Raw genomic sequence first — 15,116 nt, forward strand, 5'->3', positions numbered from 1 at the left:
AGCACGTAACGTAGCCATCAACAATGATAATGTTAAAATCGGATTTAAATACACCCTAAAAGATCTAATGACATTTAACCATAATAATTATATATACGTGTATATATATATATATATATATATATATATTCATGATAATCATATAAGAGAAATTCCGGAAATTGGTTACAAGAACGCTGAATAGTTTGAGAAAGCAAACAGAAATTTTTTGAAGTGTTAGTGACAGATAAGCGGACAAGTAGCTTATCACAAACCATTACAAGGATTTATAACAACACAGACAAAACATCGTGTATCTAACAAATCAACCTATAAAACACGGAACCAACCTGCATTTTATGTTTAAGGCCTCACGACAATCATTTTAAATGGTCATAAATAGATTAAATTTTACAAGGCTGCACTGATGTTTAACAAATTCCCAGTTATTGCAGACACTTCTTTCTTGTCAGCACTTTTTATCTGAAGCAGCCACAGTTTCTTCGTGGTCAATTTGTTTTTCCGCCATCCCAGGTGGACTAGAGATAGAGCCATGAACCTGCCATTCCAATCCACATAATAAGGCTTGAAGTCACGAAACACTTATTTTCTTCAAGTTCAACACAAAGAACAACAAGCGATAAAGCGAATACTTACAATGCCATGGGAGTTAAAAGATGCAGTGTCGGTGGTAGGCCTTAGAGATTGACCTGACGGCCTGTGAAATAGCAAGTGTGCTATGGATCTATCTATAGGGTTTGTGTCAGTTTCCATATCCATGAATCCATTGCACCTGAAAAAACCAATACTTAGAATTACTAGAAAAAGAATTGATTGGAAGATTGTGTTAATAAAGAATGAAGACAAAAGAAAGGAGGAAAAATACACACAACACTCAAGATGTAACACAAAGTTCATAGTTTAGAACAGCCACGCAGATTCTTACCAAGTTTGCTTCTATAATTCTTTCTCCACAAATGTTTGTAGCAGAAGGGAGGAATGTAGGTGAAGAAGAGAGCCTCAATCAATATGTTCAAGATTGCAAACTATTATTAAATCCTAACCTAACGGATTAAGCTTCTAAGTTGCATGGTTTTTCAATTCGTTACCATGCCCTTTTAGATTCTATAGTTCAAAATTCAAATTAAGAATGCCTCTGTTTTAATAATTAGAACAATTTTAGCACAAAGTAATTGGGTTGTCCCTAGTCTCTAGGAAGCCAAAAAAATTGAACCACTCAAAAAAATTTCTACCCACCATAGGTTTCAACTATCCAGAATTCAACACCACCATTATCCAATATATATAAATATATATATATCAAATATATATATATATATATATATCACTATCCAGTGGTCAAATTTTGAGTAATGGTTACAAAGTAAAATGTACTAAGAAATTCACGTTCAAGCGACAAACACATACTTGTTTGTTTCTTCAGCCACAAATGGACCACTTGCATCTTTATCATTTCTCTTGCCACCTTTTGTATTCGTGCCATTATGCCTTTGTTCAGCACTCCTAGCCAAACGATACAAACTATCCCGTATGCACAGTTTTGTCCTGATATCCAACTGAAAATTCAAGCAGTTTAAACTTGATCAATTACCTTGTTCATGAGTAGCAAAAAGAACAAGTGCACATGCACATCACAAAATTGTTCCATCTATTATACCTTTTCCATGACTTGTTGAAGCTGCCGAAAACTAGTTGCTTCTAGTGAGACTTCATCCGACACAGAACTTACATAAGAACTCTCCTGTGCATTTGAAGAATCTAATTCCACTGGCTTTCCTACACTAACTCCTCCAACTTCACTTTTGCTTTCATCCTGTTCAGACTGACAGACCAGCTTTTGCACAGTAACTGAGTCACAAAATCCCACCTGACTTTCCCTTTTTGCATGTTTGACATTCCTATTTAGTGGGACTTGTGTATCTTGTTGGTGATGTAGCTTTCCCCTCTTCTCATTCGTTATAATGGCAGGAACCTTAAATGAAGGACCACAATAGCTCTCTATAGACCGTACCTGATTTGATGCATAAAATGACTCATTTGTTGAAGAAGGATGGCCGTTATTTTTGGATTTGGTACTAGATAGAGTTGAACACATTGAAATTTGATCTAAAGGACTGCTGTAGCTGAGATGCATAAAAGGAATATTTGTCTGTATGTAACTCACAGAATCAGGTCCAATGTTTTGTTTGTGCCCCTGAAGGCCTGATGGGAAGAAGAGTTGACAGGATGAATCACTGAAGGGGTCCTTCACGTCTGAAAACTGCTTGATGTTACCATATTGGTGAAAAGAACCACCATTTTCCAGATGTTGATCTTTTCTTTCTCCTGATGCGCTTAGTTGCCTTGACTGCTTTATTTGTGGGCTGATCTGCAATTCAGAAAAGCAATAGGAGAATATAATGAAGATTCCACATGGCAAAGATACATCAGGAAAAACTTATAGCAAATAATCTCAGTACGAAAATAGCTTAAGAGTGGATAATATCAATTGTTATCTGACTCTAGATTGGAGCTTTATATCAATTATGAACAAGCACAATAAAGACAATGTAATTCATGATGGTAGTAGGCTGCATTTTCCTTCAAAATACCACAATAGTTAGATTTCTACTTGTCATCTTAATTTATTGTAGCATCGAATTCATATTCAGAAAGAAAAAGAGCCTCAAATGTTTTTGGAGGATGACAAGTTATAGGTGCCAAAAACTAGATATCCAGATTTTTCTACACAAAATGTGAAATTAGAAAGATCAATAGAGAGAAATCATTTTGAAACAAGAAAGATTTTACTAACCAGCTCATTGGGTGTCAAATCATCTTTGCTTTCAGATTCTGTGTGGGATGCATTCAAAGATGACATGTGAGAAAGACCAGAATTATTACCACTCATATTAAGGGAGCTTACTTTGTCACTTAGAAATACACTATTCTTGTTGGAATCAATAGCTGAAGGACCTGCACCGTCTGGCCTAGAAGTTGCACAATGTTCTGGTACACTCTTCAGTTTAGCATCAGCGCTCAATGCATCTTGAGATCCTTCATTAGCTTGTGAAGATGAAAACCAGCACAAATCATCTTCATTACTGAGACTCCCCAACCCAAATGTTGAATCACAACTTCTGCAAGAACAATAAGAAAGATTAATTATTAGTTGTAATTGAAAAGTACATACATATATGGTGCAGGTACATATATGTTGATTCTTATGGATATTGGAATGTAGATACTTAAGTTATACTCACATGGGGAGGTCCTACTGAAGCTACCTGTCAGATTTTACATAGTAAAGAGTAACATGAAATATAATTAATAATGGAATTTCGAGAGCAACCTGAACATCCTGTCAACATCCTCAAAATTCCCAATATCTCCCCAGCCATAATATAAAAGATCGCTGTTTTCTTTTTCTTCATGACTGTTATTAAAAAAGCTGAGATCATCATCAGTTTGGGATATTTGATTTAGTGGAAAATGGTAGACATTATTGTCCTCTGTGGCACACTTGTCAACCAAGGCAGGATCATCAGCACAGAACTCACCACCAACTGAAACTACATTGCCAGTTTTGAGACCATGGCTGGACATCCTTGGATCATCAGAAGCCATGCTTGTAACTTCTTTGAGTGAATCATTATCACCTGAACTGGGAAACACGCCATCAGGACTGTGAGACCACAGACCCTTTTCTAACATTCTGTTCTTGGTCAAAGTATGTAAGCCTTTTTCCTTCGCCCCCAAAATACCATATTTACTTGTATTACCAGCATTACCAGTAACTCCAATCACTTCATGTTGTGGTTTCTTCCGACCATCACCCTGAACTTTGAATTGAGCCCCATATTCATCAACAGCACGAGGCACTATATGATCATCACTAGCACCAAATTCATCCCAAACATTATCTTCAAGCTGTAACATCAATTACACAAGTTTAGTCATTATCAGTTGTACATCAAAGGAAATGAAAATAAAGAAGATGAAGTTTAAGATAATTTTAGAGGGAGGATATGAATTACATCCCTTAGCTAGCACAACACATTCCTTAAAATGGTAAACCAACCAAAAACATTAAGGTCACTAAGGAGACTCAAGGCGAATCTGAAAAGCAACACTTCAAAAAAATAGCCATCAATTATGATCCCATCAGCATAAATCCTATTCCTAAGGCTTCATTTGATAGATGCTTTTGCTTTTTGCTATTTGCTATTTGTCTTTGGTTTTCGATTCATCTTTTATTTATTTCTTTTTTCTTTCTATTAATTTTTTGAAAAAAAAAAGTAAAAGTATGATAAAGTGATCATCTTGTGCTTGAGCCCATGCTCTTGCACACTTCAATCCCAAGATTTTTGCCATTGAACTAGTTAATGGCTTTATTGCACCAAAAACTCGCATTATTGAACAAATGTAACATTAACATATGCCATCAAGTCCTTGAAATGAATAAAACCTTATTTAAAACAATAAACCAAGAAGAAGACATCAGTACAAAGGAATTGTTATTTGGTGCGATGATATCAGTATCCTGCTAACAAGCTTGGGTTCAATCCATTAAAATAAAAAATAAAAGCGATATTTTGGAGGAAAATTCATCGATGCTTATCAGAATGTCCAATCCTTGATGAAAAGAGCAAAATTGAACAGCCATTCCAATATCATAGTCATATATATAAATATAAATCTATATATACATATTATATAATATAACTTGAAAACCAGATTTAGTATAAACACAGAAAATACCCACTCCATCACTGACAAAAAAAAATCTCAAACTACGACTTAAACGTAGCCTGCTCCAAAAGGCAACGAGAAAACTAAACCCTAAAATCCTTATTCATCAACAAAGTCCAATAGGAAACAGCAAAGCTACAAACAAAGGAACCAAAAAGATTCAAAGTAAAGTACCTAAGTTTCTTTCTTTCCATAACAAATCCATCACACCTTCAAACCTTCAACAAATTTGTTTCCCTCCACTAATAGAAATAACAAAAGAGGCGCTTTTTCATGCTATACAACTTACAAGTTCTATTGGCATGTGAAATCTAGTGAATAACTGAAAGTAAAACCAAATCTCAAATTGAAGCAATAAGCTGAAATTATTACATCCCACAGGAACTTTAATTAGATTGCAGCACTGTCCTACAAGAAAATGAAAGTAAACTGATAAACTTAAAAGGTGAACTAGGAAACTTACCTCATACATAAACAAGTCAGACATTCCTCCAAGATCCTTATCCACCACTAAACACAAATTCAATCTTTTGATCCTCTTTCATGTTTATGGCAGACAATTTATGTCTGGTTAAGCTTTCTGACGCAGAAAACAGAATAATTACAACAAATTAAAACAATCCTTCAGGAGAAATTAAACCAAGTCAAATTTTGAAATACAATCAAGTTTAAAATCTTAAAACTCTGAATACACGTCAAACAAAAAGTAAATTGCTTTCCAGCATCAAAGCACCAAATTTACTCCGCAGCTTTTATTGCAGTAAATATTATAGTAATCTGGTATTTAAATTCAACGATTATTTTCTTTTATAAATTTATTTTCCTATCAATTTTTTCTCATCAACCAAACTGCAGAAGAATTCAGGAAAAAAATTTTCAAAATTTAATAACAGCAAAAAATAATATTGTAAGCACAATTAGTTCCAGATTTAGCTTGACCGTTATCAAGATGTTTCTTTCTTAATCTTAAAAATAAAATAAAAAAAACTAAAATTCCGTTTCATTTACTGCATCTTCTCAGCAACCAAACAAAAAAAATATATCAACAACCAAGACAAATCTAAACAAATCAACTAAAAAAATAAGTTTCAACGAAAAAAATAAACCAGAACGATCACCTAACTAAGTCTCACCTGAAATGGACAATTTTCCCCAGAAAATCAAATACTCCAAAGAAAAAAAGAACAGATTTTTTCCGGGAAACGAAAAATTTTATCAAAAAACGAAGGCTCCGAAATCCACAGTACAAAGTTATTCACCAGTTTATTGAACCAACTTGTTTACCCTAAACTCAAAAGACGAGATTTCTGGGAGATTCTGGAGAACAAAGAGAGCACTCGATTTTTTTTATTATTTTTTTGTTTTTTCTGTGAATGGGATTAAAAAATATTTTATTAATTTTTAAAAGGTTAAAACGTAAAGGAGGTAAGTCCAAGGACGACACGTGGAGAGGAGATCAAAACAACAGCAGTGGCAGAAGGGGTTGGATATCAGAATTAGTGGATGAGAGTAGGGCGATGAGATCCGATCAGTTTCCGTGCCGTAATTGGTCCACGTCCATGTAGACATCGGGAAAGTCGACACGTGTCTCGGACCGCTTGGCGAGGAATTTTCTATGGTGGCCGTCACGTGGTTTAGCGTCAGTTGGTGGGTTGATAATTTTAAAATAATTTTTTTTGTTGTGGAGTCAAGCATTTTAACTACTTTTATTTTTTTAATACTTAAAATTAAATGAGGGAAGGGGTGGCCGTGTAAAATACTTCGCGTGATTTTGCGGACACAACGCTGACGCTCGTATTGCACACTTGGCACTGGTCTGGCAGTAAAAAAATGAAAGGGACTGTGAAAATCCATTTATTTATTTATTTGGAAAATAAAATCCACTTTTTTTTTTTTTTGCCCAATATCATATCAACAAAGAGGTTTGGATTACCATAAAATAGAATTAGAATTCGCTAGCCAAAATTATACTGGCAATTAGAAATAGTAGCACCATTTTTTAATTCTTTTTAAGTATAAGTTAATTTTTTTTATTTGATATAAAAAATCATAATTTGAAAATTAAAAAAATTTATAAATTTTAAATTTTAAATTTATTGATTATAAATTATTAAAAATTATTGTATAAATTAATCTGATTAAATTTTAAATTTAAAAATTAATTTAAAATTGCTGCTGTGATTTTTGTATAACGAAGAACAAATGATTATTCAAGTTAAGTTAATAATTCAATGCGATATTTGGCTCATAGCAATGCAGCTCATGGACACAGAAAATTGATTCAACAAACAAAACCTGTGGTAAAACAGAAGGTGATGAGGATCTTCTAACACTACCGAACAAATTAAGAACTTTAGAGTGTGACTTTGACTCTTTGAGGTAACTAGGATTTATGTGATCATAACATGGAAATTGCTTGTTCAAGAACTTCACTTGAACCCTTCTTGGCAATGCAAGCAACAAGCCTATCTAACTCGTTTAATCAAATAGTAGATCTCCCGAAGATGATGTTGCATATAATCACACAACTGTGGAGAGTTTCCCAAGGTATGTTTCACACTGTTTCAGCTTTCACCCGCCATGGAAATGCTTGAAAAGAAACCCACGTTGCCTAGGAGTGATTATGTCTAACCCAATAAAACTTAGAAAATATTTTTTAAATTAAATTTGTGAAATTTTTATTAAAAAAATCATCATTTTAATTTGTTTTAAAAATCAAAATTTACAAATCAATAAAGTTCAATAAATAAATTTAGTTTCAAAATAAATATTTGTGTCGAATTCTGAGCTGAAAGATCAAATCTTAAAATTATAAAAAAGAAAAGAGAGCAGTTGAAGATAAAAGCAGGCGGTGTCCCTTGTGCTTGCACTCCAATACTCAAATCAAAGGTAAATACAAGAAAGGTCGGAAGGAAAAAAAAGCAAAAAAGTTTTAATATAATGGGAATGAAATGATATTATCTATATTTCTCTATTTATAGGCAAAATGTGAGGGATTTGTGAGGCACAATAATGACGTGACCGAGTTAACATGACACTAAATATATCATGTCTACCTAAAAGTTCAAAATACCCCTAACTATCTATTGACTATCTCTAATGAAGAAAAAGACCAAAATGCCCTTTGGACCTAAAATGCCTCTAATATTCTATCCCCCTACGGAATAGTCAGAGTATCAAACCAGTGGGTGCTTGATTGACCCATTTGGTACATATATTTTCTAAACTAACCTCAATTTTTGTAAATGCAGGCTCTTAAAGGTTGCCCAAAATATGATTTTCCCTTAACGAGGTTGAATGTCTGCAAGGCTAACATGAAAAACAGGTAAAAAAGGCATGTGCTTATTCTTTTTCTACTATTCCTCTTTCTGGGGTTCAACCTTCTTAACCTTCTCTTTCTTCTTTTGTTGCTCAACCTTTAATCATTCCTTTTGAGTCAGCTCCAAGTAGTGTCTTTACTCTTTTTTTTTTTAATAAAAAGTCTTCTTATTTATCTTCTTTTTCTGACGTTGTGGTGATTTCTGTCACTACTCTAGCTTGGAATCATACTCCTATTTAGAAGTCTAAGTCTTCTTATAGTAAAGGCTTTAATAACAAGAGAGATTCTAAAAAAAGCAAAAATGAAATAATAACTAAGCCGAAGAAAGAGAGATGAGGGGGAGTTCTCATCGGATTTAGAGGGCCTAGCTTAGGTCCCCTTCTACAACCCCTATTTCTTAGGAATAGTCCTCAAAGATGTGATAAAAAACTTAAAAGGCAAGGCTAATCCTAAGTATTGCCCTAATATGTGTTCTACTCATTACGTTCGTTCTTTGATAATTAATTTTCATTTTCTAAAGGAAAAGTATAGTATATTAATGTCGAGCATCGAGGATCAGATCACAAATACCTCGAAAGTCATCAACTTTGTGTGTACTAAGATTCAATAGTGGCTAGTTTGAAGTTCCCTCTTCATGTTTTGTCTGTTGAAATTTTTTTCTTACAATTTAACAACCACTTAGCTCACCTCTAATTCATTTTGATACATAGTAGTAATTATTATTTTTTGTAAAAGTTTAGATATTATCCCTACCTTAGCTTTGTTCAGAGAGTTTTTCTTTATTAAAAGGCATCTACATGCTAACAAATTATTCTACGTAACAACTTGTTCCATAAAAAAATTGTTTACGGATTGTCTGAGTTTAATAAAAAATTGAAATCTACTCTTCCTCTACATCTAAAGATAAATAAAAAAATAAGAATAATGAGTTTCAGGTATGAGAGATTTTGAACGAGCCTAAAAATTTTGATGATGTACCCGTTGCTCTTTCTGAATCCAATCTCGTAGATTAGGAAATAATGTAGAAGTTCACTCAAATGAAAAAGTTGGTCTTAGATGCAAGAGAGCTAACCTCCCTTGAAATAGTGAACGTGTCTATGTACTAAGGTAGGTGTAAGGTAAACTTGTAGGGTATTTAGTTTTGTTAAAATTTTCTAACTATCAATTCATCTTATATATATGTCTTCCCAGATTTCGAAGGATTTCAACTTCTTTCAATTCATCTCTAAGCCCAAGAAAAGCCAAAAAAAGTAAGCCATACAGCTCAAAGCCCTAACTGAAAGGGGAACTAAAGTAATAAATCCCCCTGCTAAAAAGTCAAACTCCTCCTTAGCTCCATCCTTTACCATTACCAAAGGCAAACAAAAAGTAATGATGGGTCAAGACATCTCAACTTAAGCTTAATGAAACTCAAGTTGAGATTGCCAAGTTAAGGTTTCAGTTGGAGGTCGAGCTAAAAGAAAATAAGGAGGCTAGGCCAAAGCCAAGGAGAAGTGCAAAAAAAAAGTGGTGAAGAAGTTCATGGCCTCAAAGAAATACACCTAGCTTCTGGTGAAGTTCTCAAGGACAAATGTTATCAGGCTAGGCCAAAGCCAATGAGGAGTGCAGAAAAAAAGTGGTGAAGAAGTTCATGGCCTCAGAGAAATACACCTAGCTTCTGGTGGAGTTCTCAAGGACAAATGTTATCAGTACATTCAAACTTTGTAAAGATGAAGTAAATTTTAAATACGTTGACCTCAAACTTAACCTCTCAAACATCAATTTGAGCAATTTAAGGACAAGGTCTCTCATCCAATCTAAGGGAAAGAAGGAAGAAGATGATGAAAACATGGCAATGGATGTCGAACTAGATGTTGCCCTCACACCTGAGGCCAAAAAAGGGCGAAAGGTAAAGGAAGAACCTGTTGTTGATGTTATGCTAATGATTAAATATCTTTCCTTTTTTTTTGTAATTTTTGTAAAGGTTAAGGTCGAGGTTTTATATGATGACCTTAATTAAATCACTTTATAGACTTCTGTCAAATGACTTTTTGTATATTAAAAATTCTGTCAAAATCATTCAATGAAGTGGAAAGATTTTTTTCCTCGAAATATCAGCTCAATCTTTCGGTTCTATTTTCTATAATAAATCAATAAGATAATCATAAAGTTTCAACTCAGACAAACCAATTGACTAATTAGCAAATTAGATGAAAGTTTCAGCTCAGGTATTGTACTTGATCAAGCTTAAACAACTTGATTTAAGTCAATTACATAACCAATGTAACTTTGCTTAGATCAAACGGGTTTATCAAAACTTAAGCAAATATTTAAAGATTCATTAAATTAACTTGAGAATCTGAATTAAAGCAAGTTTCAACTCGACCAATCGCTTGAGCTTGGTACTCTCAAAATAAATATAATCAATGTAAGTTATGCTCCATCTCATAAATTATAATGATTTTTAAATTATAAGGGTGATTTCAATATGTCTGAGCTATTGATAATAGGCTTAAGGCTATCTACATTCCACGTTCTCAAGATAGGATTACCATTCATATATTGTAACCTATAAATCACATCATAAACGACCTCTTTGACCACATAAAGCTCTCTAAGTTTGAGGTTAGCTTGTCACCTCGACCATCAACTCATGAATCTTTAACTTTTTAGAATACTAGGTTGCCTTTCTTTATATTTTTACGTTAGACTCTTTTGTTGTAATAGCTGAACACTTTTTACTATTAGGCTGTTATTTTGGTCATAACTACATCCCTTTATTTTTTTACCAAATCCAGGTCAACTTTGAATGCATTTTCATTTTTTTTTTATCTAAGCTCAACCCTTAAGCTCATCTAAGCTCAACCCTTAAGCTCGAAAGTCTGATCTCCATAAGTACCACGGCCTTTGTCCTAAATGCTAAGGGAAAAAAGGTTTCTCCTGTGAGGACCTTCATGGATGTTTTTAGGCCTATAAGACTTTAGAGAGCTCATCAACTCATTTACCTTTGGCTTCATCTAGTTTTTTTTTCAAGGTTTCCAAAATTGTTTTATTGGTCATCTTAACCTAGCCATTAGATTATGGGTGGGCTACCAATGTGAAGGCTAGAGTACCACTCTTTAAACCTTTAGTTTTTAAACTATTTACCATTGTTCGTTATAATGGACCAAGGTAGACCAAATCTATAGACTATATTTTTTCAGAAGAACTTTTCAACCTAAGCTTATGTTGTCATAGCCAGTGCCTCAGCCTCTAACCATTTTGTAAAGTAATCAACCGTTACTATGACAAATCTTTTCTACCCTGTAGCTAAGGTGAAAGGTCCAAATATGTCCATTCCTCATTAAAGTAATGGACTTATGATAAGGACTAGTTCAATTGAAGGAACATGTTGCACATAAGCAAATCTCTAGCATTTATCACACTTTCTCACTAAGTCGATTATATCCTTCTTAATGGTTGATCAGTAGTAGCCTTGTTTGAGTACCTTGTAAGGAAGTAGCTAACATTTGAAGTGATTTTCATAGATCTCTTCATGTATTTCTTTGAAGATGTAGTTTGCCTCTTCATTATCTACACATTTTAGGTAGAAAAATTGAGAGATCTCTTTGAAAATTTTTCATTGATCATAGTGTACTGAGAAGTTTTTCTCATCAAGGTTTTAGCTGGAACCTTATTTCTAGATAACCACCCTACAGTCAAGTATGCCCTGATCGACGTCATCCATAATTTTTTTTCTTTGATCTGTTCAACCAGTTTATCTTCAATACTCTCTTATGCCAATTTTTCTACCAAGAACTGGTTTGAGCCAACTAGTATCATTTTTTAGGCTAGCTAAGACAAAGAGTCTATTAAAGTATTCTTTGACCTCAGTATTTTCCTGACTTCAGCCTCAAAAAAGACAAAAAAATTGGTCAACGCTTTCTCTAATATTTCTTTATTACTTTTTCTCTAGCTTTGAACTCACCGTTTATTTGGCAAACCACCAATTGTGAATCACTATATACTATGATGTTCTCTATATTCAACTTGGCCGTCAATCTTAGGCTAGCTATTAATGCTTCATACTCAACCTCATTATTTAAAACTCTGAATCTAAATTTAAGGGCATATTGATATCTTAGGTCGACCCTATTACTATGGCTAGTAGCTGACCCACCAATGAAAAGTTTTTACATTTTTCCTTATCTGACTTCTTTACTTTTTGTAGGCCTTTCGTCGACTTGAGCCCAGGTGCATTTCACAATAAAGTCTGTAAAGATTTGAAATTTTATAGCTAACATGCGAAGCATGTGTAGGTTATACCCATTAAGTTTTGCTCCCCATTTGATTAGTCTTCTTGACAGTTTTAGTTTCTATAAGACCTGCCTAAGAGGTTGGTCAGTCAATACATGAATTATGTAAGCTTGAAAGTGTGGTTTGACCTTTCTAGCCAATGTGATTACCGTATAAGCTAATTTTTTTATCTTAGTGTAATTTATTTTTGACCTGATCAATACTTTGCTCATAAAATATATTGGCTTTTACTTTTTTTTTCTTGGACCAACACCAAGTTGATGGCTTGGTTGGTAGTGGTCAAACACAAATATAATACTTCATTAGGTCTCAACTCAGAAATAATAGGATGAGAGAAAAGGAATTCTTTAAGCTTTTCAAATGCTTTCTAACACTAAAGGGTGCATCAAAAGTCAAAAATGTTTTTAAAGATCTCGAAAAATGATTGGCAACACTCTGCTAACTTGGACATAAACCTTCTTAGAGCAGCTATTCTTTTTGTTAACCTTTACACCTTTTTCACTAATGTTAGCACTTTCATGTCTAAGATGGCTTGAACCTTTTTTGAATTTACTTTTATGCCCCTTCTATTGATCATATAATTGATGAACTTGCCCGACGTGACTCCAAAGGCATATTTACTCTAATTAAGTCTTATGTTGTATTTTTTTAAGGTGTTGAAGGTTTTCTCTTGGTTTTTTATATGCTTAGTCGAGCTCTTGCTTTTCACTATGATGTCATATACATATACCTTCATATTTCAATTGTTCTGATTTTAAAGATCTTATTAACCAACCTCTGGTAGGTCGTTAATGCATTTTTTAGGCCAAAAGGCATGATCTTATAATAATACAGATGATGAAGGCTATTTTTTCTCTTATTCTTTCAGTATTTTGATTTCATTATAGTCAAAGTAGGCATCTATAAAACTAAGAAAGTCATGCTCGGTGCTATTATCAACAAGCTGATCAATGCTTAGGATACAAAAATTATCGTTTGAGTAGGCTTTGTTGAGGTCAATAAAGTCAATTCACATTTTTTATTTTTCATTGCATTTCTTTACATTGACCATGTTAGCTATCCACTCAGAATAATAAACCTCCCTATTGAAACTTGCTTATACCGAAAGCTTTTCTCATTAAGGTTTTAGCTCAAACCTTGTTTATAAACAACTACCCTACAGTCAAGTATGCCCTAATTGATGTCATCCATAATTTTTTTTCTTTGATTTGTTCAACTAATTTCTCTTCAATACTCTCTTATGCCAATTCTTCTACCAAGACCTGGCTTGAACCAACTATTATCATTTTTTAGGCCAACTAAGACAAAGAGTCTATTAATGTATTCTCTGACCTTAGTATTTTTCTGACTTCAGCCTCAAAAAAGATAAAAAGGTTGGTCAACGCTTTCTCTAATATTTCTTTATTACTTTTTCTTTGGCTTTGAACTCACCATTTATTTGGCAAACCACCAGTTGTGAATCATTATATACTATGATGTTCTCTACATTCAACTTGGTCTTCAATCTTAGGCTAGCTATTAATGTTTCATACTCGACCTCATTATTTAAAGCTCTGAATCTGAATTTAAAGGCATATTGATATCTTAAGTCGGCCCTACTGCTATAGCCAGTAGCTGACTCATCAATGAAAAGTTTTTACATTTTGCCTTCTCTGACTTCTTTGCTTTTTGTAGCCTCTGGTTGACTTGAGCAGAGGTGCATTCCATAATAAAGTTAGTGAAGATTTGAAATTTTAGAGCTAACATGTGGAGCATGTGTAGGCTATACCCATTAAGTTTTGTTATCCATTTGATTAGTCTTCTTGACAGTTTTGGTTTCTATAAGACCTGCCTAAGAGGTTGGTGAGTCAATACATAAATTATGTAAGCTTGAAAGTGTGGTTTGACCTTTCTAGCCAACGTGATCACCATATAAGCTAATTTTTCTATCTTAGTGTAATTTATTTTTGACCTAATCAATACTTTGCTTACAAAATATATTGGCTTTTGCTTTTTTTTTCTTGGACCAACACCAAGTTGATGGCTTGGTTGGTAGTGGTCAAATACAAATATAATATTTCATTAGGTCTCGACTTAGAAAGAATAGGATAAGAGAAAAGGAATTTTTTAAGCTTTTTAAATGCTTTCTAACACTATGGGGTGCATCAAAAGTCAAAAATATTTTTAAAGATCTTGAAAAATGATTGGCAACACTCTGCCAACTTAGACATAAACCCACTTAAAGCAGTTATTCTTCCTATTAACCTTTACACTTTTTTCACTAAGGTTAGCACTTTCATGTCTAAGATGGCTTGAACGTTCTCTGGATTTACCTTTATGCCCCTTCTATTGATCATACAATCGATGAACTTGCCCGATGTGACTCCAAAGGCATATTTACTCTAATTAAGTCTTATGTTGTATTTTTTCAAGGTGTTGAAGGTTTTCTCTTGGTCTTTTATATGCTCAGTCGAGCTCTTATTTTTCACTATATGTCATATACATATACCTTCATATTTCAATTATTTTGATTTTAAAGATCTTATTAACCAACCTCTGGTAGGTCGTTCATGCATTTTTTAGGCCAAAGGGCATGACTTTATAATAATACAAGTGATGAAGGCTATTTTTTCTCTTGTTCTTTCAATATTTTGATCTGATTATAGCCAAAATAGACATCCATAAAACTAAGAAACTCATGCTTAGTGCTATTATCAACAAATTGATCTATGTTTGGGATATAAAAACTATCGTTTGAATAGGCTTTGTTGATGTCAATAAAGTCAACGCACCTTCTTTATTTTTCATTGCA

General features: G+C 33.5%; 1 protein-coding gene across 10 annotated transcripts; it reads right to left on the reverse strand.

Moving 5' to 3' along the window:
- Positions 1-184: 184 nt before the first annotated feature.
- On the reverse strand, positions 185-6,106 carry LOC111295130 (protein LNK1-like). Of its 10 annotated transcripts, none has more exons than XM_089745363.1 (9): positions 5,865-6,106; positions 5,195-5,307; positions 3,332-3,909; positions 2,906-3,119; positions 2,165-2,368; positions 1,658-2,011; positions 1,408-1,556; positions 637-772; positions 185-538 (listed from the first exon to the last, which is right to left on the reverse strand). In XM_089745363.1, the coding sequence occupies exons 2-9, from the start codon at positions 5,216-5,218 to the stop codon at positions 449-451; spliced, it is 1,749 nt and encodes a 582-aa protein (XP_089601489.1). In that variant the 5' UTR covers positions 5,219-5,307; positions 5,865-6,106; the 3' UTR covers positions 185-448. The 10 variants fall into 10 exon arrangements, with proteins under 10 accessions (XP_089601489.1, XP_089601487.1, XP_089601488.1 ...); XM_089745361.1 differs by having other exon boundaries at positions 2,795-3,119; XM_089745362.1 differs by having other exon boundaries at positions 5,195-5,311.
- Positions 6,107-15,116: the final 9,010 nt, after the last annotated feature.

This window comes from Durio zibethinus, chromosome 16 (assembly GCF_047325235.1).
Source record: "Durio zibethinus cultivar Kanyao isolate XHJ-2024 chromosome 16, ASM4732523v1, whole genome shotgun sequence".
Taxonomy (NCBI): Eukaryota; Viridiplantae; Streptophyta; class Magnoliopsida; order Malvales; family Malvaceae; genus Durio; species Durio zibethinus.